Genomic DNA, 21,538 nt, shown 5'->3' with positions numbered 1-21,538 from the left:
TATATTTAAAAAATTATTAAAGTAGTGACAATCACAATTATACCGACGGCTTTATTTGAAAACCAAATGATTGATGGAGAAATTTACAAGTTACAATAAAAGAAAAATCAAAGGAATATCATAAACAGTTCAACAAATTAGAAACTTTCCCTGTGACAGAGAATAAAGCTCAGCTAAACAGGAAGTGTTTTTTTTTTTTTTATTGCATTCATCAGCAATCGACTTTGCCTTCATTTTTTGTTTCTCTATTTCCTGTAAAATGTCCCTTTTCTAAGCTCTCTCAAGTTGATTATAGTTTGTAGCTGTAGCACAAACTCAAGCTACATGAACTCAATCTCAATCTCACACACACAAACCAGCAAAAGACCCAAATTTCTATAATTCAATCAGCCACCCAATTCGAATACAGGCTACACAAACGCAAGCTTCTCAGTTCTATGACATACAAACTTGAACTTCTATACCAATTATGAGCCCCACATGAGACATCTTATAGAATAAATGTAATCTTCATTCTTCAGAAAATGCTTTCACAAAATACTTTTATTGTTTTAGTTACATTGTTCAATAGGATAAAGCTAATGAACGTTGACAATGTAGTTTTGAGAAGCACAATATCTTACAAAACGAATCCCATTATTCAAAGCTTTCCAGAACTTGAATTAGGTGATAATGGAGGGATTCAAATATTTGGGCAGCTCTTGTCCATGTTTCAAGCAATTCTGAGTTGCTGTGTCGCTGTCCAAGATTGATCAGGCTCTAACTGGACCTTCCCAATCTGTATGGCTCCCCAGAAAGGGGAGAGAGGATAAAAAAAAGTAAGAAATAAAAAAGAGTTCTAAATGTTACTTTGGAATTAAAGAAATAGTGAACGGCTGGAAGTTGAAAAGGCTTGTACTGTTTCAATGTTCGTCAAGGTTCGATTCTCATCGAAATCAGTAGGTTTGGAAGATTTATATGTTGTTGTTGTTATTATTATTCAGATTTAGTGGGTGTATTTTAGAGTATATATCAAATTTGTAAGCAATACTAAAAAAATAAAATAAGTTTATATATCAAGAGACTTTTCCCAAAATATCAAGGTACCTTGGCATTCTCAACACAAACGAAATCCCTATAGCATGCTTCCATCTGCAAATGTGGGTTCCATAGCACTGCATCTGACCAACTGCATTGCAATTGGAGAAATGGAACCATAAGTTAAATTCAAACAGAGAAAAATAATAGTTTGAAGCTAAACATATACCAAACAGAGCATCAAATAGATCCAACTCACTTTGTATTGCTGATAATTATGTTGTCACCCAAGCCATTATCCAGACTCAATTCTCCAGGTGCATCAAGATAAACACAATCAACAAATCCAGGAAAACTGACCACGTCCCTGCATGGTCGGTAAGAAAATCATATGAAACATTTCCTATTTCATAATTTCAAGTATCCAAACCAGTTTGAAGAACTTTGACTAAAGAAATATGAGATAAACCTTCCACTCAGTCATGTATTCTAGGACGAGAATGTGAAGGAAATGCTCGAGCGAAGAGAGGGAGTTGGTATGTGTCAGGAGAGTATATTTTGTAATACGAAAGTTGGGGGGCCCTCGAGTCATTCTTTTAAGCAGAGTATGTATGTATGTATATAGGAAGTGAAGAAACTGGCAATAGGCTTGTAAGTAGTATTTTCGGAAAGCCTCAGACCTCTCGATCAACTGAAACCTATGTACTTCTTTTTCTTCTTTTAATCTATGAAGTACTAGATAATCTCTCCCTCAGCTGTTCTATCAAAACATTTGGTTTAAAGAACTCAGGTAGGACATTCATAATTGATCATTTTCACGTCTTGAAAAATCAAGTTCTGAGTGAAGATAGCATCATTTAGTTTTTAAGGCATAAATGAAGGGTTTGTTTAGAATGACTTTCTAAGTGCTTAAAAAGTGAAAAACTATTGTTTTTAAGCACTTAGAACATTATTCCAAACACAATACTCTTAAGAAGACCTCAGTTATTACTCATGAAAGCAAAGGAAGACCAATTGATTGACATCAAGTAACATGAAACAGCTTCATCCAATTGCATGTGTACATTGTAGAATCTTGCTGATAAACGACCAAAAGAATTGATATCAAATTCAACACAGTATGCATGTAGAAGAAACATTTTAACGTAACATATTACTAACCTTTCTTCCACACCCTCCAATGGGTTGGCGGGGTCTGGATCTTTGTTCAATGTTTTACAACCCTTCAATCCCTTAACTTTGACTCCGGTTATAGAAGCCTGCGTGGCAATGGAAAGATTGTTATTCAGTATGCAAGAGTACGGTTAATCAATGGTAAGATATATATTGAGAATATATATTCCCACATCTTTTATTAATTTCAAACAATTGATTAAATTCTTTGCCAGTTTTTCTCTTCTCCCTCTCTTTCTCATTTTTCAATTTCCACATCAATCTTACTATGCAGTATGCACATGATTTTCAGTTGATCTTGGGTGGGTAGTGATCACCAACAAAATTCTGGTACCAATTAACATGCAATTGAACGATACAGAAAGGCCACCCGTTAAAACACTAAAATGAGTTAGTGTACTTACATGGAAGTAAGTATGCAACGCCGTAGTAAATGAAAATGGCTTGTTGTCGGTATTCTTAATTATTAGCTCAGTGGAAAGGCTCTTATCACCCAAAATAATCTGCAAACAATTGAAAATAACTGTTAAAACAACTGCGATCACAAAGAATCAGAACTAGATTTTGTAATATAGAGGTTAGCAGAACGAGAAGGTAAAATCCAAGCACAGATGTTATTGGTCAGCGTGAGCAACAGCTAACCTTGTAAAGAGCATGAAAACTGAAATCCCACATGGAACGACTATATGAATCATCCTTTAGTTCAAGAGTTACACCTGGATTGTCTTCAACACTTTTGGAATCAAGGATGGACCAATCCACATTCCTTGCAAATCCATGCTGTCAATATCAATAGTTATAATCATGAACAAGTCACATTAACTTTTTTTAGCACAACAAATGTGGGGAAATGGAGATTTGAACCTCCAACCAGGAGTAGGAGTCGATGCCAATTATTGTTGAGCTATGCTCGTTTTGTGCATTTATCATATTCATTAAGTCTCATACTAATGAATATGGTGAAAGCACAAAATAAAATTAGAGAAAGAGTCAATAGAAGAAGTTATGTAGGAAAATTCACATTTAATAACAACTAACATCCAGGCTGTGCATCATAAGCTCAAGGGTTTGAAAGAATGAACATAATGACATATTTTTTTTGAAGAAAAAGATGCATTTATGAGCTTGATCAGAGATGACTAACCATTTTTCTCACTGAGAACTATAGTTGTCAATAGCTCACCTTAGTAAAAGGATTAATTCAATATGACCGAGGAAAACTAAAAAGCACTGCTTGCAGAAATAAAGTGATACCTGTTGTATAGGGCCAGGTCCAAATTGTGGGAAACAATGTGGAACTCCACCACTGTCACAAAGAAGAACACTGTCAGTACTTTCAAACACATCTTTTGCAGGTAATTTAGGCCTTTTCCTATTGATAAAACAGTAATCTGGATCTTAAAAAATGCTACATCCAATTCAAACTCTCGTCAATCTTTTGATCCAATCACGAGGGACTCGGCAATTTTTCATTATTGCTGCATTTTTATCTCACCATTAATATAGTATACAATCTACAAAGCAAACATGGTTTTATCTTCTTTGAATTGGCAAATTCAAAAGAAAGGGATGAACTCAACTAATAGACACAAAAATTGGAACATATGGATTCACCTATTTTCTTGGAATTGAAAAATATGCTACTGTTACGTTTACAATAAGGAGGAAAAGAAGAAATGAAAATCAGGGCGGAAGAAACCTGATTGGTTTTTTCTTGTTAAAAACAGCATCTGGACGAACAAAGAGGACATCCTTGCCATTTGCGAGTCTCCAAGATGTAATGCATCCTCCATACAAGTATACATCGGCCTCACTGAAAATCGATAAAATATCATGTACACTTCACAACTTCATTCCGAAGCACCACAATGCAATGTGAAATTTAAATTACAAAACGTCAAACAATAAGAAAAATCATAATCAAAATCCGTTCTGATATTAATGAGAAGATCGAAAGTCCTCACCTACCAAGCGGAGAAGTGAGCACAACCTTGGGTAAATTTCCTTCGCCTTCAGTAAGTTTCACCCCCAAAGTAGCAGAATTTCCTCCCAGACTTGCAACAGCAACGCCTCTGTATCTGTGCCTAAAACTCTCGCAGTTTTGGAAGAGATTTCTCGAATGAATTCAATTGAAATTTCTAAGCAAAAAATCCACGCTGAAAAGGGAACTCACCGATTTACTCGACGAACGGACGCCGGATATGGGGTGGGGAGAGCGATGGAAGATATCGACATTGTTCCCTGTCTCGAAGAAGATCGAAATTGCTTGATTCAATGCTCCGCACAGAGCTAAAATCACCTCAAATCCATTTACTTTCAGTCGCTGTGGTCGATATTCATTGACAATGCTGATGGGAAATACGGATATTCTCTTCTTCTTCTTCCTTCTTCTTTTTTTTTTTTTTTTGTCCCTAAAAATTGAAAATTTTATTTTATTTTATTTTAGAACAAGTGCTCAAACTACCCTTACAAATCTACTATTATTGTTGTTATATTTTTTTTAATCCTCAAATTAGATATTATTAATTACGTGGAAAAGAATTGTGCAATAGTGCGGAGATAAATCACTCGTCAAAATAAAAAATTCAAGTTAAAAAATCTATTATTTCTTAATTGGGTTCTCATTTTTCAGAAAGCAGGGTTTAGTGGTTCGGTAGCGCACTTCGAAAGCTCTAGGTCAGCGTCTTCCCTCTCCCTTCAGCTCAGCATTTGCGATCGACCCAACTGAAGCTTTTGCTTATCGGACCGCCGTGCATTTTCCCCCATGAGGTTTTGAGCTTCATTTCATTTCGTGTGTTTTTTGAGGTTGATTTTGGGTGGATGGTGAACTAAGCGAATTTTATCAATTGAGGTTCTGCTGGAATTTACTATTGTTTCATCATGCATCGCATAATTTTTCTCTTTTGTACTCTAAAAATTAGTTAACCTTCACTGCGGCATTTCCTTTGATTGGTTGAATGGGTTTAGCTCTCTTAATTTCACTGTATAGCTCACATGTTGAACCCTGAAAGTGGAATGAATTTTCTAGAAAAATTTGATTGCGGGTTGAAAGTTTTATCCAAATGGGCTGCGAGGGAGGATGAAAACGAATTTATTCTACTTGTCTCTCTATGCATTTTCTCTTTCTTCTGTTCTCCTCGCATAATTTTGTTGACTGAGAAAGAGGATCAATTACTGACTATTGGAAGAAGAGACTGGGGTTATGTGCCAGCGAGGACGTTGGGCCTCTAAGGGATGGATTATGAGATCCTACATTGGTTGGTAACGGAAACGGCACATTCCTTCTAAGGAGGTGGAAATCTCTCCCTATTAGATGCGTTTTAAAATTTTGAGGGGAAGCTCAGATACCGAACGGCGTGCCAAGTAAGGACAACTTCATTATATAACATTTCTAACCACGGCTCAAGGACAACTTCATTATATAATATTATATAATATTTCTTCTCCTCAAAGGGGTGGATTGTGAGATCCTACCTTGGTTGATAAGTGGAATGGCACATTCCTTCTAAGGAGGTGGAAATGTCTCCCTATTTGATGCGTTTTAAAACTTTGAGGGGAAGCTCAAACACCGAACGGCGTGCCAGTGAGGACAACTTCATTATATGACATTGCTAACCACTGCTCAAGGATAGAACACCCTGGAAATTTCAAGAGAGACTTCATTATATGACATTATATTAGATGCGTGCCAAGTAAGGACAACTTCATTATATAACATTTCTAACCACGGCTCAAGGACAACTTCATTATATAACATTATATAACATTTCTTCCCCTCAAAAGGGTGGATTGTGAGATCCTACATTGGTTGGTAAGGGGAACGGCACATTCCTTCTAAGGAGGTGGAAATCTCTCCCTATTTGATGCGTTTTAAAACTTTGAGGTGAAGCTCAAACACCGAACGACATGCCAGTGAGGACAACTTCATTATATGACATTGCTAACCACTGCTCAAGGATAGAACACCCTGGAAATTTCAAGAGAGACTTTATATTCTCGTTTATCCATGACTAAATAATGGAAGGTAATCTATATAGCATACCAATTCTCTTCATCTTGTTGATTGGTGCAATTCATGGCTGATGCTCGGATTCTTATAGAGTGATATTTTCTAATTTATTATGATCAAATTTTTTTCAGTTTCTGTTTCTTAATCTTATTTAAAGTGTGTCTAATACTGTGGTTTTAAAAACCATTCAGCTGCTGATTCTGTGGCTCGGAGAATACAAACACATTAGTGATACTGGACGATGATGATTTTGTCGGGATTGAGTGGCAAACCCTCAAAATGTTGTCCTCTGAGACCTAGTACTAGGATTCAACGTGAGCTGGTTTCATCTTTTCCCAATGGGAACTTTAGAGAAATTATTGATTTGCAGTATCTCAAAAGGTTCTGCTCACTAATACACGCTATTGTTCTGATGTGGTGTTTCCAGTTCACCCTCATTTAACTTGTTTAATGCAGAAATTACTGGACGGGTCCTGCTCTTAGATGCAAAACTCTCCAAATTCGACACACTACTAAGTGTGCATTTGATGCTTCCTCCAGAGATCTTGCAAATGATTCTGCTGGTATTGTTCTTATTCCCTTGTTGAAATGGTATTAGACAATAAAATTATGTGGCTTGAAAGGGAAAATTAGAAGTTTGGGGACCGTTTAGACTAATGGTTACAACCCTCAAGGGTTAAATATTCAGATTTGGAAATTCATGATCAAAATACTCTTAGAAGGTAAAAGTTCATGGCCAAAACTTTGATTTTCTCTGCTAGTGCAGCTGAATTCCCTCGAATTCATGTAAGGGATCCATACAAACGGCTCGGCATAAGTAAGGAAGCATCAGAAGATGAAATTCAATCTGCCAGAAACTTCCTTTTTAATAGGTACGCAGGGCACAAAGACAGTGTTGATGCCATTGAAGCAGCTCATGATAAAATTATTATGCAAAAATTTTACGACAGAAAGAACCCGAAAATTGACCTCAAGAAAAAGGTCAGGGAAGTCAATCAGTCACGGGTTGTGCAGGCTATAAGGAGCAGGTTTCAAACACCATCTACAAAATTCATAATCACGGCATTAATTGCTTTCTTAGTTCTTGGCGTTCTTACCATTCTCTTCCCAACTGAGGAAGGCCCAACCCTTCAGGTTGCTGTATCACTCATAGCCACTTTCTATTTCATACACGATCGACTGAAGAGCAAACTCCGAGCATTCCTTTATGGGTACATCCAGAATATTCATATCGTTTCCTTTTTGAACTTTATGATTGAACATAATATATCTTTTTTTGTTGATTGATTGGCTACTCTCCTTCTTTGCTACAACCATATAGAACATAATTCAATGGTTTCTGATAAGATAACGGAGCTTAATTAATGGGAGTTTTTTTTCAATGGTACAGGGCTGGAGCTTTCATATTCTCATGGCTGTTGGGAACCTTTTTGGTGGTATCTGTGATCCCCCCTGTTATAAAAGGATTGAGAGGCTTTGAAGTAACCACTTCACTAATAACCTATATCTTACTCTGGGTTTCATCTACGTATTTAAAGTAGCAGAGCAAAGATTTTTTCTATTGTGAGGTTCGAAATTTTCTGGGGCTGAAAGCGCGAAGCGTATTAAGCTTCTTTCTTTTCTTTTTTTTTTTTAGCCTGAGCCATAAGGTGTGGACTTTAGCGAGGTGAGGCACCATGTCGTATGAAAAATAGTTTTCATTTAGTCTATGGAACTTTTTAAGTTCAATCTCAAATCATAGTTTCGTCTACAGTTCTCATATTATTTAGTTGACATTATAATTTTTGTACTCTTAAAATTATAATGATCAGATATGTGAATAAATATATAATTGTCCTTTTTATTCACTTGTATTGCCTCATTTAATCAAAATTGTTATATTGAAAACGTTAGTAGAAATAATAATCAAATGAAAAAGTTAGTTATCTAATAAGTGAATAAGAGACATCCGCTGAAAATTTTGGCAAAATTATTAATAAAATAATTTAACAACTAAATCTGACCACGATTTTTATGCAAGAGATTAAAAACTAATATAATACAACAAAAATAATATATTTTTATTCTTGGATAACTTATAACTATGACAATAATCTATGTGAAGTTTAATTTATAAATATTAATGATTTCTAGAACGATTCTATTCAAAGAAACAACATAGAGTTATCAAGAAAAAAAGGGACATTTCATTCCATCCATTATTGAATTATGGTAGGATAATTACATAAATGGCCACACAGTTTGGGCTCTCTGGTCGCATCAATAGGATGATATGTCCTCAAAGGAGCGTATAAACATCTGCTTTAAGGATATACATAAAGAATAGGATGGAATACTGAGAGTGATTTAGCAGTCAAAGCTAAGCATCAAACATATTTCCTATTAATAGAGGCTTGGCACTCCGACAGCCAAAGGTCCATCTTTTTCACTAACTGCTGCCTAACTTTGTAAACTGTAGCAGGGGAGGTACAGCTGTGAGCATCACCTGAAGAGACACACAGAGAGATCAAATTCATGGCAAGGAGGAACAAGTAGATTGCACATAGGTTTGGTGGGGGGAACCCGTCGCCCTTGATGGGTTCGAAATTTGGAATTTAAGGGTTCGCAACAAAAACCAAAATGGCTTTGGCATTTTCCTTTGGTGTGGGATCATAGCGAGGAAGTACAGTCCCCAGCCTTCTAAGTGGCTGGCTGTCGGGTGGAGTCAAAGGCTCTTACAAGAATCCTTGGAAAGAAATAGCCATTGAGAGCTCCCTTCCTTTTCTGATTTAGTTCTCTCTGTTGTGGACTATGAGAAGGAAATGTATGTGCTTGCTGTGGAGTCTTTGATACGAGAGGTACAATCGAACCTCTATGGGAGTCAAGAGGGGATCTTCTAACCTGTGTTCCCCTATTAGGCTCAATGTTTCTCTTTGTGCATCCCGTACTTACTCTTTAGATCTCATTTTACTTTGAGTTCCTTTTTGTGGTGGGACGTCATTTTTTTTTTTCCTCTCCATAAAAGTCGACTTTTAACTTCCATTTGGAAAGAAAAAACAGTAGAAAAAAAAAAAAAATGCAGTTTCGAAGTGATTTGCTAAATTCACATTCAAACCATAAGTTTGAAAATCAAATTTCATACATTAATATATATTTGATTGACTAAGGACCGTCAATCTGGCTTTGGATAAATGACCTCCTTCTCCTCCTCCCCCAATAAACGTAGGAGTTCTATATGAAATCAAATTGACCACCAGAAATCTCAAAGCTCGAAATTCGATAATATGATTTGTAGACAGAATGAAGAGAAGGATATAACGGAAGATCTTTAGATACCTTCAATATTTGGTGGAGATTGAGGACATCCCCGCAAATCAGTTCCATGACCACAGTTGCGACATGTCACGAGGTACGATGGCACTGAATTGAAATAAAAATATATATTAAAAAGGGAAAGAAAGAAAAAAAGGAAGAAGAATTGTAAATGACACTGGCCTAATCAAACTCAGTATCAGCATTACTTTAAATTAAAATGGCCATTCATTTATGTAAATATGTTCTTGACTTGATTTAACAAAATCAATGAAACTCCTTAGATGAGACGAAAACATTTCCAGGCAAACCCACAAAACAATCCAGAGTAACTAGCCTTGCCAAAGACTAAGATCACTCTGAGGCCGAGAAGTTCACATATAACTATTCTTTTAAGAGTCAATAATTCAGAACTCACTGTCTGGAGATGGTATTTGCTTGGATGCATGGCGCCAAGGATCCTGCGAACCATTTGTAAAAACTATTTTTGAACCTGCAAAAAACAATATTTTTTTCAAACTACGTGTAAAATAAGACTTGAACCAGTGTCATTGTCCTGATCTATGGAAAAACAAACAGTTGGTCATTGAAAGGTAAAGCTTATCTACAAGGGAAATTTGGAAGTTTTGTTGAACTGGCCAAGAAGTGCTTTCATACAAAGTACTAAAAATAAGAAGAAATTTCAGGGATCAGGGTTGAAGTAACTGGGTTCTAAAACTTAAAAGCATAGAACCTATTGTATAATACACTAAAGTGAAGTAGAGGTAGCCAGAAAAGAAGTCCCGAGTACACACCAGCAATTTTTGTGCCTCCATAGTAAATATTGGTAGTGTCTACATCAGGATAGAGGCCCTCTCCGAAAACATTTTTGCAGAGATCCAGATGATATCTGTGGTTACTTGAGTTATTTGTAAACAAATAGCTGCTAAAAGGGAGTATGGAAATATGATAAAAACTATCACAATCACGAAATCTATGAAGAGGGGACTGGAAAAATACCTTATATCAACTTTGGAGGATCGAATGCTATCATTTGCAGGTGCTACCTGAAAATATGCAACTTCAGTACAAACTTGGAACCACCACAACCGGTCAGCACTATCTTCACCCAGAGTGGTGTTTTTCAAGTGTTTCTGAATGTAAGTCCGAACGTTTGAACCAAAACTTCCAAGGAAATAATTTTTAACGTATTTGGCATAGGCATCCTGCAGGTGAAAATGTGCCATTCACGGTGTAAAAATGTCTCAGAAAACGTTGATAAAGGTAACATATGTATGTGAAAATATGCACATTCTGAGCAGAAACCCGATTATTATCCTTAAAATGTGTCCATTTAAAGGACACTGTAGTGTAGAGGGAGGTCGGAAATCATTTATTTTGCATGGGTTTGTTGAATATAAACTTTTTCGACATGCTTGCCCAACTTTTAGTTTAAACCTTCAAGCAAAATTTTTTATAGACCAGACAAATTTGGCAGCTATGTTAAGATGGCTAAACAAGTAAATTAACTGTGGGATGGAAACAGAGTTTGATATGTTTGTTCGGGCATAGAAACAAGTATATCAAGGTTAGTTATTGGCAAGCAGATGCTAATAACTAAATTCTGTGGCCTTTTCAAAAGGCCATCTCCTTTCTTGTACTTGAAGCTCTTTTTATCTTCCTTTTTCTTTGATTTTGCAAATGCTAGATAATACACAGAAACCAGCCACAGCAAAATAGCCAATTGGCTGCTAGCACGGATAGAACCCACAAAAACATGGTGCAGTGGCTAGCATTCCTTCGACCAGTTTTTCTATCTCATCCTTTAAATTGTTAAGGTCTTAAATGAATGGGAGATGTCCCTTTCAGCCTCGTTAAGCACTATCGCATGTCCATAGAACATTAGGGTGGCAAACAAGAGGTCATTCCAAACACTTCAAGATTTTATTGAGAGCCTCTTAACAGATAAATCTACTATACTATTAGTTGAGTCACTATTAGTGCTTAAAATCTAACAACTATTGGGAACTTATCTAGAGATTTGAGCATGATGATGATAAAAAAAGGTTCATCATATTCCTTAATTCTTGAGTTTGAAGGATTGGATGTCTAGCTGCACTTCATTAAGAGAGGAGTAATAGAATTTCTAAGTGGAAGACAAGTTTTAGAGTGGCACAAAGTTCATATCCTGGCTTCTTTTGTAGGCTTCTTTTTAACAAAAATTGTACTATTCCTTCTATTCATTACCTCTAAACTTTTAGTTTTTGTCCAATTTCTTGCTCATTCTTAGTATATAATATAGTTCCTCCATTTTTTTATTAGGAAACAAAACAGGCTATAAACAAGTAAAGCATAAAGGTAAGAACTGAGAAGAAATACATGAATGAATACCACTAAATCCTTTCCCGCATTCTTTGCTTCAACAAGAGGACAACACAATTTATCTGGATTTCCATACTGAAACTGCACATTTTTAACAAATAAAGATAACCAACATTGAAAAGTGAAAATTCTTACAGAGAGGCTTCAAAAATTTAAGTGTACCGCCATAGCAGCAGCATCTGCCAGGAAATAAAAGAAATCCCCATCCACTTCCATCTGTAAACACAGGCTAGATATCAGAAGGAAAATATGAGGACTACAAATACTGTGTCCCACTATAGATGATTATATGGAAAATCGACCTCTTCCGCACCAAACAATGCCTGTACTTCTTCTTTGTTGATTGCAAACCTTTGCTCAACAAGTTGATTGGTTTCTTGTAAAGCAGCCTTACAAGCTGGACCAGCAGACTCGCCAATCTGCATAGACAACACAGGATATTGTCAAAAAGAACCAAAAAAAAATAAAAAATGTTATTCTTGCATAGAATCTGAAGTTGATCGAATCAGAGAGCAAGAATGCATATAACCAATAACATGATATTTGAATCACCTGTTGATCAAAATCAGTGAAATTAAAGACGGCAAGGACAACAGCAGAACTTGCGAGGCTTCCACACGTTAAATGAGGAAACTTAAGTTGAAACCAAGCACTAAGAGCTCCTGAATATGAAACACCAAAAACGAACCACGGGTTTTCACTCTTTCTGTCCAGTTTCAGATTTAAGGAATCCTGCAAGTAAATCACCAACATACCAACATTAGTTTACATTAGGCTGGTGAAGTCATTAATTGTTAAAAAATAAACTATATCTTTAGGAAGTGAAGTGCAGAAATCCAATATCCTGTTATATTTTCCTATTATTTCACTTGATTACGAGTCATCTGACACGTGCGAACATACAAGTATTCAATCTGATTTTTCAATCACATAAATTGAATATAAGCTATACTTCAACTCTTCCAAGTAGAAGGATAAGGAAATGAACTTCACCTTTTAATTGATGATATAGCTACAAATTGGATAATAATTACCTGATAATACTGACGAAAAACAGCCAAATCAAACAGAGCTTGCTTGGATGAAAGATATCTCAAGTTATTTGTCGTCAATGACTTGAAAGGAGAACTCTTCCCATAGTAGCGATGCTCAAGAGAAACAATGGCTGCTCCAAACTTCTTTGCCAGAATCTGCATAACGTAAGTGAACAAGACAAAAGAGATGACCTCTTCAAATAACTTAAGGAACTTAAGAAGAAGATAGATTTCTCTGTCACTCGCTCACTTTCTATCTTACTCTTCTTTATCTATCCATCTACAAGAACTCCTAATTAACGTAAACAACCAATAAATATCATGTCCGCAGATTCACCCTCATTTCATCATTCCGACAAGAAATCATAAACACATCTCTTCAGATATGATTGTCGAACATACACTTAGGTAATCGTTGGCAATCCCGTTGCAGGGGCCTTCACCACAGATTCTAAAAAATATCGGCCCGTCCGGTATCCGAAAGTAGTCAAGGAATTCAAAATAGCGCTGCTGAAACTTATGACGGTTCTGTATATATCAGCACCCAAGATGAGAATGACAGACGTAAATTGAAGTAACAAGTATGAAATTCACAAATACAAGAAATTGTAAGAGAATTGAATTACAAGATGCCACGGTCGCGACGAAGCTACAGATATGGAGGGGAACGAAGCAAATAGAAAATTCGTATTTCAGAGTGATACATTGTCATAGATAATTGTTCATACCGACTAAAAATGCATATAGGTCAGAATTTAAGCACAGAACACTTATATCAACCATATATTGAACTCCGACTTCTCAAGTTCATTTCAGACAAACCAGAATCAAGCCAAGTACGCTTCACAGAACAATAATCCCGAGTCAAATCCAACAGTCATCAGATGTGATGAATCCAATTGAAATGGAACTAAGGCAGAAGAAGAGAGAAGGCAATTTTACATAATGAGAGAAGTGATCGAGGGTCTGGTCAAACCAAAACTCCTCCTGGGTTAAGAACTCGCTTCTTGTAGACAGCCACCCAAGCGTCACATGGCCGTTTACGAAGGCCGATGAAAACACCGCCATCGCCACCGCCAGCCACAATCGAGCAACCATCACGACCTTGCTCATGATTTATGATACCGACACCAATTGAAAATGAACTAACAAATTGCGAGTTTTGTAGACATGCATGTGTATGTTTATATATAGTTTCCTCCCCTCTTTTATTTATAGATTCAAATCTTTTATCTTTTAGTAAATAAATTTTAAAAAAAAATTTAATTATGTAAGTCCATGTAAAAAGTTATTTGTTCTGATTTTCCATTTACAAGTCTATTGTTCGTATTAACCTTTTTTTTTTCTTTTTTAATCTTAATATGAATATTCATAAATATACATATTAACGTTTTAGTTCGAAATTCTTTTCATTTATCCACGTGCACATTTTCTTTATTTGCATTGCAACATTTTCTTTATTTGCATTGCAAGCATTCATTTGGAAAATTGTGGTTGTGGTCGTGACAACTTCATTTCATGTCAATTATCCCGTGTATTTTTGCCTCTGTTTTTATAAAAAAAAATATTATCTTACTTTTTATTTAGGTATCAATTATTCTGTAGGAGTATTTGGATAAAATTTAGAGTCTTTAGTTAATTAAGGAAATATTGCTATTTATTAGGAGGGATTTAAATCGTTTGTTAGGAGTGGAGCTGGAGGGTTCACATTCTATGACCCTATTTTCTAAAACCAAGGGTTGAGCATACTTTCTCTTGCAATTGCTACAACACCCTCCCTTCTCAAATACATATTTACGAAAAATCGCCTCTTCATGAACAAGAAGATTATTCTTTCGTCAAATTGTAAACCAAGAACCTACCGTCAATCAACAAAAACAAACTTTTTTAAAACTCATGATACTCGAGTGGGTTTCTTTGATATTAAGGTGGAAAGCCATTGAGAATTAGCTAAGAAAGAGGAAGAACCTTAATTTTTTTATCACCTCATGTTATCATTTTGTCCCGGTGTTTCTAGTGCTTTCAACTTTTTGAAAAAATGACAATCAAAATATTGTGGAATAAAGATGATTATAAGATTATGACTCATAAGAACCTTTATTTAAAATATATAAAATATTTGAGTAAAATTAGGTCCAATCATAAATTTAGTCCTTATAATTTTGATAAAAATTAAAATTTATATATATATTTTTAAATTTGTAATAATTTAGTCCTAAATTTTAGTATTTAATCCGGATTAAGATTTGATAAAATTTCTAATACAGGTAAATGAATAAACTAATTAGAAACTCAATAAATTACCAAGTTTAAATTATCAAATAATAAAAATCAACCTACGCTACAAAATTGTTATAAAGAAATAGATTAAATTAGAACTAAATTGATAATAATAATTCCATAGAAGGAAAAAAAAAAAATTAGACCATATTTACTTTTTCCATCCATTATTTTGAGAAAATTACTTTTTCCATAAAAAATTCTACATCAACTCCCCTTGAGCCACTGATTGAGCCACAACTATTTATGTTAATAAAGTCATAAAATAAATATTAAACCAAAAATGGAGATGAGGCAAACCACTTTAGCAACGAAACAAGAGAGAAGAGCAATAAATAATGGCAAGCAAGCTTCCTCTATCCATTTCAGTTCTCACCTGAACTCCCAAGTAAAAATGAAAGTATGCGCTTTTTTCCAACCAAATACAAAAGAAGGGGTGTTTTATACCATCCTGCCCTCCCAACCACGGCTGCTGGATCTGTCTCTAAACTTGTAATATTACAGCACCTGCAATGCAATTTCACTAAAATGCTCTGCTTTTCTCTTATCTTTTGCTTTCGAATCTACCCAACCACTTCTCTACAATGCTAAACAAGCTCGACACTAGACGTGTTTGCCCCCCTGACCGAAACAAACAATGTCGGTTTCCACTACGAGCAACCGAACCACTTCTGGTTTGAATCGGAAGGGAGGGGAGGACTGGATGCAATGGTGTTAATGTGTCATCGAAATTTATACTTCACGGTTCGTGATCATAGATCCTGAAAAAGAAACCCAGGTTTCATAGATACTACACAGATGCTCGCCTTGGAATATAATGTAATATATTTGAAAACAGTAGTTGATCATGTGATACTTTATAGCAGACAAGGATAAGAATATGGTATCCATTCATTTGACATTAGTTGTCGGTCGGCTTCCTTAAGAGTAACATTATTATTGTTATTATTTTTGTACTGTGATTGTTTGAGTCAGCATGTGTCCAAGCCCAAACCCACCCCATTTCCTCAAGGTTTTTAAAACGGTCGGCTAGGAAAAGATTTCCACACCCTTATTAAGAATGTTTCGTTCCCCTCTCCAACCGATTGTGAGATCCCACGTCGGTTGGGGAGGAGAACAAAGTATTTTTTACAACGGTGTCCCTAACAGACACGTTCCGATGAGCCCGAAGGGAGTAAATTGTGGGTTTGGGCTGTTACGGCATGCGCTCACCTCAACTATTCTCACGAGATAACTACATACCTCAACTATTCTCACGAGATAACTACTTAGTCTTACATGGTCCTTATTGACTGCTAGGCCTCCAACTCAGGGTTGTGGTCTGTAGTCACAATGATTGAATTATGGATTTAGAACCATTCCATGTTTTGGAATCTCCAAACAAACAGTTGACACTATGGAGGAAGAGATAAGGAAAAGCAGTTGAACCTGATTATTAGCAGCCTGCCCATGGACCCTTTGAGGCTTCATATTCAAATCAATCATTTTCGTATCAGTCTCTGCATGACCATCATCATTAGCCTCCCGAACAGGCGATAATCGGTGATGATTTCGCTGGTTGTCTTCCACGGCGACTTTATGGGGCAGTGTCTGGTTATGCCCTCTACCAATATTATTGGGAACCTTGGAATGTGGAGACGGCGCATCAAGGTTTATAGGTTTATCTCCTGGAAACTGAAAAAGAAACAAATTCAAAGTTCCAATTCTTATGTAGCTGAAAAACACACAAGGTCGTATCGCAATCTATCGACCAACCTCAAACCTCTGCCTTAGCAAAAGGTATCTCTTATGTGTCCTTTTCCCTCCAACATGAACGACCATGTCACATTGCAAACAAAGGGAACTTCCATCTATCTCACAGTAAAAGAAAGCTGCAAGCAATTTCCAAGGCCAAAAAATAAATACATCTAAGTTAACTAGACTGTCCCGAATCGTGGTACATAACAAAGCTAACAAGTACGAAAAACAGAAGGAAAAACGTCCATACCAGGTGCATTCTCGCATATATCGCAGCGGGGAACATCACTGGGACTTGCAAGGCCAACTCTTACATGTCGACTTGCGAGTTTATTGCACAGATGGACCTTTCATAACAAGTTTACAACATATTTATTAAGATTTCAGCTTCAGTTTTAAGTTTTTTTTTTATTATATGAAACAAACACAACTTCTATGACAGCAGCAAGCAGGAAAGAATTTGATGGCACAAAACTGAGTGAGAATAATATAAAGTCGCATCAAATATCAATCTATTATCCTTGAAAAGGGAATCGATAAACTCCAGAGCTACACTTGAATGACAATGTAACAGCCTACACCCACCACTAGCCGACATTGTTCTCTTTGGGCTTTCCCATTCCCCTCAAGTTTTAAAACACATCTACTAGGGAGAGTTTCCACAAAATGCTTCATTCCCCTCTCCAACTGATGTGCGATCTCACAATCCACCCTTTGGGGGCGAGGGTCCTCGCCAGCACACCCCCGATGACTGACTCCGATACCATTTGTAATCAGCTCAAACCCACCACTAGCAGATTGGGCTTTCCTTTATGGGCTTCCACTCAAGGTTTTAAAACGAGTACTAGAGAGAGGTTTCTACACCCTTATAAAGAATGCTTCGTTTCCCTCTCCAACCGATGTAGGATCTCACAGACAACCACGCGACAGGAGGTCCAGACATCAAAACCAAGTGGTCAAAGATCAGTCAAATTATCATCCAAGCAGACAAATCCTGATGTTAAATATCCAACAGAACAACCATCAGGCACTTGTTTTATATAAATTCAATGAGTGATCATGTTTCTGTGTCAGTCAACATGAGAATTTGTCCTTTAAAGATAGATTGCTGAGAGAGATCCAAGACAATGCAGAAGCATATTTCTTGCTGAATTGACAGCAACAAAAGCCTTCCTCCAAAGTCACCTAACAGCCACAGGAAGAGATTCCTCTGATCAAGTACAAGATCCACCAGCAATACAATTATCAAATGCAGACACATATCTAAGGACAACCCAGAATTTATAAGGGCCAATAATCCATGATTCAATTATCAATCCACCAGATTCTCATTGCAGAAGTGAAGTGGTCACAGTCAACATAACGCAAAATCAACCCATATGGGCAATAATCAAATAAGGCAAACAAAAGAAAGAAGAAAGAAACGAAGAGGAATACCTTCTCATCACAAGAGCGGCAAAGGGCGGCTTCGTCAGCAGCACAAAAGACGATAGCGGCAGCGCTTTCACAAGAGTCACAAAGTGTTCTCATAATTGAAGCTCCCCACTCTCATTTCCTCTCCCCAACAAAATCAACCACACTAAAACTACAACAGCAACGCCTTCGTATCCCCGTCCTCATCCACAAACACGATGAAAAAGAAAACGAAAACAAACCCAAAAACAACTGCCCCAAATAAACCAAACCCCCACAAATCAGAAACCAATAAGAACAAGAACAACAAGTTCCTGACGTTTCCTAGACCAAATTATAGCTCCATTAAAGATGGGCTTGACGTTTGACAACGAAAACGATGGTGGGAAATGACTAGGAAGAGAGAGAGAGAGAGAAAGGGAAATAAAAGCAAAGAGGATCGAAACAGAGAAAATTGAGAAATGGGGTTGGATTAGCGGGGCCTGGGGGGGTAAAAGAAGATTCGAGAAGACAATTGGGCTAAGGGAAACAAGAATAAATAGGAAGAAGAGCACATGGAAGGCAATGAAGAGAGGGAAAAACGGAAGATCTTTTTGTCAAATTAGCACTTGAAAGAGGGAGCGAAATGGATGGCCACAAGTTTTGTAAGAGGAAAGGGAGGAGAGTGGAGAAATGAATGGCGTTCTCCGATTATTCTCATCCACCAGTTACATATCTAACGCGGGTCCCCAGCTTTTTTGTTTGTTTTATTGCCACAACATGCTCTGGGTGTGTGGAGATTGGATGCAAATGGATGGATGAATGGGAATGGATGGTGGAGATGGGGTTTCGTTGTTAGATTACCCTCTTCTCTTTGCACGTGGTGCCACTGCCCGCGTCTTCTTCAACAATTGTTATTTGTGGTTCAGATCCATCGCGCTTTTCTCGGTCCAATCGCACTCCAAGAGCCGTGCTCTCTATTCTCTCTGTGTTCTTTGTTTTTTTTCTTCCTTAACTTTACTTGTTTTCGTTTTCTTAAATTGAAGTTATTTGTGGCTGTTTTTTCAAAAACAAAAAGTCAATTCATCCCCTTAAACCCTAAAAAATTATACCAATTAAAAAATTGAAACTTTCAGCGCATTTGGAGGTTTGTTAACTGTCATGATCATGTTTGTCCATGTTACTCGTGATCCCATGTCTATTTACTATAATTTGTACAGGTATAACATTTTATTAAAATGACGTCTACATCAATTAATGCTAATTTACTTCAAAATGTAAGATAGAGCACATACGAACATACGACTAATGTTGTTGTTTATTGCTCGCTAACCCATGTTCTTAAATTTATTTCCAAAAACTTTCATTCCTATTTTCTAAGACCATTTTGCAAGAGCGGAGTTTGAGGTTTAAGCATACGTCGTCCGGACCAATGGAGACTCAAACTTTAGTTGGTTGACTTATTTGAAGGCGAGAATGAGTATCACACAATTGCACTGAAAATTCCAAAAGAGTGCAACTATAACACTAAGCTAGGCACATTAACAAGTACACAAGACACTTCTGACTGAGATTCTTTTAGGCTAACCATGCGCGCCAGGCCAAGTGCATGTCACATTGTGTTTGGCACGCGCCTAACACCCTCCCCTATTCGATTGTCTTTTCTATGAGGTCCAAAATGAGTTGTTTTAAATTCTCAACTTATCAAGGGTGGGCTTAAAACAGTCCAGTCCAATGTAAGTTTGGGCTTAAGTGGGAGGCAAACAAGCCCAATATAAGTTTGGGCTTAGGAAAGTAACCCATTTGTAATGGGCTTCCGTAAGCTTTGGATTGAGAGAAATTTCGAGCTTATTTTCCTTTGGAAATTTGTGGCAAATAGCTTAATTTACATTATCTTGCTTCATTTAAGTCAACTTAGATGGCTTCTCAACCACACGTAATTATATTTAAGAAATATAACTAAATTTAAGAGCAATATAATACAACTAATCAAGATTACCCTTTTAGAAAAAAAAAACATGCATAATATAATAATAATAATAATAATTTAAAAAACTCATGGAGGGAGATAAAGAAGAATAAATAAAAAGAAGAAGAACAACAAACTGGAATTTCAACTTTTATGGAATAAAATTTTGTCGGCAATAATTAAAAAAAAAAAAAAAAAAAAAAAAAAAAAAAACAGAAAAATGATGAAATAATAAATTAATTAATAAAAGTGGAGGATGGTGGCAGCTCAGAGCGGTGTGGGACCCATGCATGAGGTGGCCCCCATCCCTTTTGCCCTTTCTTCTTTTCTCCCTTTAGGTTTACATTTTATTTCTTTAATTATTTTAATTCAACTTCAAATCTAAGCGAAAATAATTAGAATAATTTTCACTTTTAAATATTTATGTTTCTTTAATGCCTATTTTTTAAAGAAATTAATTATTGTTTTTGTTATTATCTGCCTCCGATTAATACAAAATATTTTCGAAATAATTTCCTATAATATCTCAAATTCTAAGCGATTGACTTATATTTTTATTATTTATTTAATAGAAAATAATTTCTGAGAATTAAAAAAAGAAAATCAAATCAAACACTTTATAATTAAATGAAAAAAAAAAAAAAGTAGGAGGAAACACGGGATTTAGGACATTTTGTTTCTTTATTCTGTGTCGAAAATAATAATAATAATAAAAAAAAAGGGCAGAGAAGTGTTGGGAGTGTGGTGTCTGGCAATGCACGTGGGTGGTGTGCCTCTTTTTCCCTTTTCTTCAGTCAAAGCTGTGCCCACTCTCTCTCTATTATAACCTACCTTTTTCCTTTGCTTCCCATTTTGAAGGGAAATCTTTTTAAGGCCCCCACCAAAAATAACATCAAATTATTCCTAATCACACTCATTATTTAAGTATATATATATATATATATCCTAGATATTTTATATGGTTTCACTTCATTTCCAATTTCTAAAAATACATACGAGTTAAAAGTTTATTAGATATAAAATTTAAAATGTCCGAACAAACATGACATACTATTGAAATTACATTTTTTTTTTTTTTGTAAAGTTTACGTGGATATGCATAGCACATATATTTCTTTTTAAGATACGAGATGCAACCACGTAATTAAATTCGTATTTTCCTCATTTTTTAAAACTATCACTGTTTTAATAAATGGTATGGAAAGAAGAAGGGAGCCATCAGCCAATTATTGGTATCACCACAAAATTTTGCCCCACAAAAAAAAAAAAAAAAAA

The 21,538-nt window shown here is 36.0% G+C and overlaps 4 protein-coding genes across 9 annotated transcripts; 1 reads left to right on the top strand and 3 right to left on the bottom strand.

The window, feature by feature from the left end:
* Nucleotides 1-490: 490 nt before the first annotated feature.
* LOC111804908 (Galactose mutarotase-like superfamily protein) lies at nucleotides 491-4,578 on the bottom strand. Of its 2 annotated transcripts, none has more exons than XM_023689746.2 (10): nucleotides 4,364-4,578; nucleotides 4,155-4,274; nucleotides 3,890-4,003; nucleotides 3,445-3,496; nucleotides 2,833-2,970; nucleotides 2,595-2,693; nucleotides 2,179-2,276; nucleotides 1,277-1,384; nucleotides 1,087-1,168; nucleotides 491-778 (listed from the first exon to the last, which is right to left on the bottom strand). In XM_023689746.2, the coding sequence occupies exons 1-10, from the start codon at nucleotides 4,423-4,425 to the stop codon at nucleotides 713-715; spliced, it is 939 nt and encodes a 312-aa protein (XP_023545514.2). In that variant the 5' UTR covers nucleotides 4,426-4,578; the 3' UTR covers nucleotides 491-712. The 2 variants fall into 2 exon arrangements, with proteins under 2 accessions (XP_023545514.2, XP_023545522.2); XM_023689754.2 differs by having other exon boundaries at nucleotides 4,155-4,268.
* Nucleotides 4,579-4,711: 133 nt separating this feature from the next.
* Nucleotides 4,712-8,046, top strand: LOC111804929 (protein CHAPERONE-LIKE PROTEIN OF POR1, chloroplastic). 2 transcript variants are annotated; one of them, XM_023689773.2, is made up of 5 exons: nucleotides 4,712-6,214; nucleotides 6,391-6,580; nucleotides 6,656-6,762; nucleotides 6,966-7,410; nucleotides 7,590-8,046. In XM_023689773.2, exons 2-5 carry the CDS (start codon nucleotides 6,441-6,443, stop codon nucleotides 7,738-7,740), a joined length of 843 nt encoding a protein of 280 aa, XP_023545541.2. In that variant the 5' UTR covers nucleotides 4,712-6,214; nucleotides 6,391-6,440; the 3' UTR covers nucleotides 7,741-8,046. The 2 variants fall into 2 exon arrangements, with proteins under 2 accessions (XP_023545541.2, XP_023545533.2); XM_023689765.2 differs by having other exon boundaries at nucleotides 4,714-4,959.
* Nucleotides 8,047-8,362: 316 nt separating this feature from the next.
* LOC111808648 (putative serine protease EDA2) lies at nucleotides 8,363-14,070 on the bottom strand. 4 transcript variants are annotated; one of them, XM_087126879.1, is made up of 13 exons: nucleotides 13,828-14,070; nucleotides 13,288-13,413; nucleotides 12,886-13,041; nucleotides 12,404-12,583; nucleotides 12,154-12,270; nucleotides 12,014-12,067; nucleotides 11,849-11,932; nucleotides 10,490-10,695; nucleotides 10,285-10,379; nucleotides 10,099-10,153; nucleotides 9,909-9,983; nucleotides 9,515-9,598; nucleotides 8,363-8,684 (listed from the first exon to the last, which is right to left on the bottom strand). In XM_087126879.1, exons 1-12 carry the CDS (start codon nucleotides 13,996-13,998, stop codon nucleotides 9,553-9,555), a joined length of 1,365 nt encoding a protein of 454 aa, XP_086983005.1. In that variant the 5' UTR covers nucleotides 13,999-14,070; the 3' UTR covers nucleotides 8,363-8,684; nucleotides 9,515-9,552. The 4 variants fall into 4 exon arrangements, with proteins under 4 accessions (XP_086983005.1, XP_086982992.1, XP_086982998.1 ...); XM_087126866.1 differs by lacking the exon at nucleotides 10,099-10,153; XM_087126872.1 differs by lacking the exon at nucleotides 10,099-10,153 and having other exon boundaries at nucleotides 11,861-11,932.
* Nucleotides 14,071-15,468: 1,398 nt separating this feature from the next.
* On the bottom strand, nucleotides 15,469-19,001 carry LOC111806491 (B-box zinc finger protein 18). Its single transcript, XM_023691835.2, has 5 exons — nucleotides 18,340-19,001; nucleotides 17,153-17,249; nucleotides 16,921-17,036; nucleotides 16,594-16,839; nucleotides 15,469-15,926 (listed from the first exon to the last, which is right to left on the bottom strand). Exons 1-5 carry the CDS (start codon nucleotides 18,430-18,432, stop codon nucleotides 15,918-15,920), a joined length of 561 nt encoding a protein of 186 aa, XP_023547603.2. The 5' UTR covers nucleotides 18,433-19,001; the 3' UTR covers nucleotides 15,469-15,917.
* Nucleotides 19,002-21,538: the final 2,537 nt, after the last annotated feature.

Source organism: Cucurbita pepo, chromosome 1 (assembly GCF_057944985.1).
Source record: "Cucurbita pepo subsp. pepo isolate OVF chromosome 1, ASM5794498v1, whole genome shotgun sequence".
NCBI lineage: Eukaryota > Viridiplantae > Streptophyta > Magnoliopsida > Cucurbitales > Cucurbitaceae > Cucurbita > Cucurbita pepo.
This window is presented reverse-complemented; position numbering and strand designations above follow the sequence as displayed.

Bases quoted from the DNA above. Each gene is read 5' to 3' on its own strand.
- LOC111806491 (XM_023691835.2), bottom strand. From the start codon at position 18,432: ATGAGAACACTTTGTGACTCTTGTGAAAGCGCTGCCGCTATCGTCTTT. The intron at 17,037-17,152 runs GTATGGACGTTT...AATTGCTTGCAG, and splicing joins TATATGCGAGAATGCACCTG to CTTTCTTTTACTGTGAGATA. The intron at 16,840-16,920 runs GTTGGTCGATAG...TTTCTTTTTCAG, and splicing joins TGCTAAGGCAGAGGTTTGAG to TTTCCAGGAGATAAACCTAT.
- LOC111804929 (XM_023689773.2), top strand. From the start codon at position 6,441: ATGATGATTTTGTCGGGATTGAGTGGCAAACCCTCAAAATGTTGTCCT. The intron at 6,581-6,655 runs GTTCTGCTCACT...TGTTTAATGCAG, and splicing joins GATTTGCAGTATCTCAAAAG to AAATTACTGGACGGGTCCTG. The intron at 6,763-6,965 runs GTATTGTTCTTA...CTGCTAGTGCAG, and splicing joins TCTTGCAAATGATTCTGCTG to CTGAATTCCCTCGAATTCAT.
- LOC111804908 (XM_023689746.2), bottom strand. From the start codon at position 4,425: ATGTCGATATCTTCCATCGCTCTCCCCACCCCATATCCGGCGTCCGTT. The intron at 3,497-3,889 runs GTTTCTTCCGCC...TCTTTGTGACAG, and splicing joins AACAAGAAAAAACCAATCAG to TGGTGGAGTTCCACATTGTT. The intron at 2,277-2,594 runs GTAAGTACACTA...ATTGCCACGCAG, and splicing joins CGTTGCATACTTACTTCCAT to GCTTCTATAACCGGAGTCAA.
- LOC111808648 (XM_087126866.1), bottom strand. From the start codon at position 13,998: ATGAGCAAGGTCGTGATGGTTGCTCGATTGTGGCTGGCGGTGGCGATG. The intron at 12,271-12,403 runs GTGATTCAAATA...TTGTCTATGCAG, and splicing joins TCACTGATTTTGATCAACAG to ATTGGCGAGTCTGCTGGTCC. The intron at 9,599-9,908 runs GTGAGTTCTGAA...ATTTCAATTCAG, and splicing joins GCAAATACCATCTCCAGACA to TGCCATCGTACCTCGTGACA.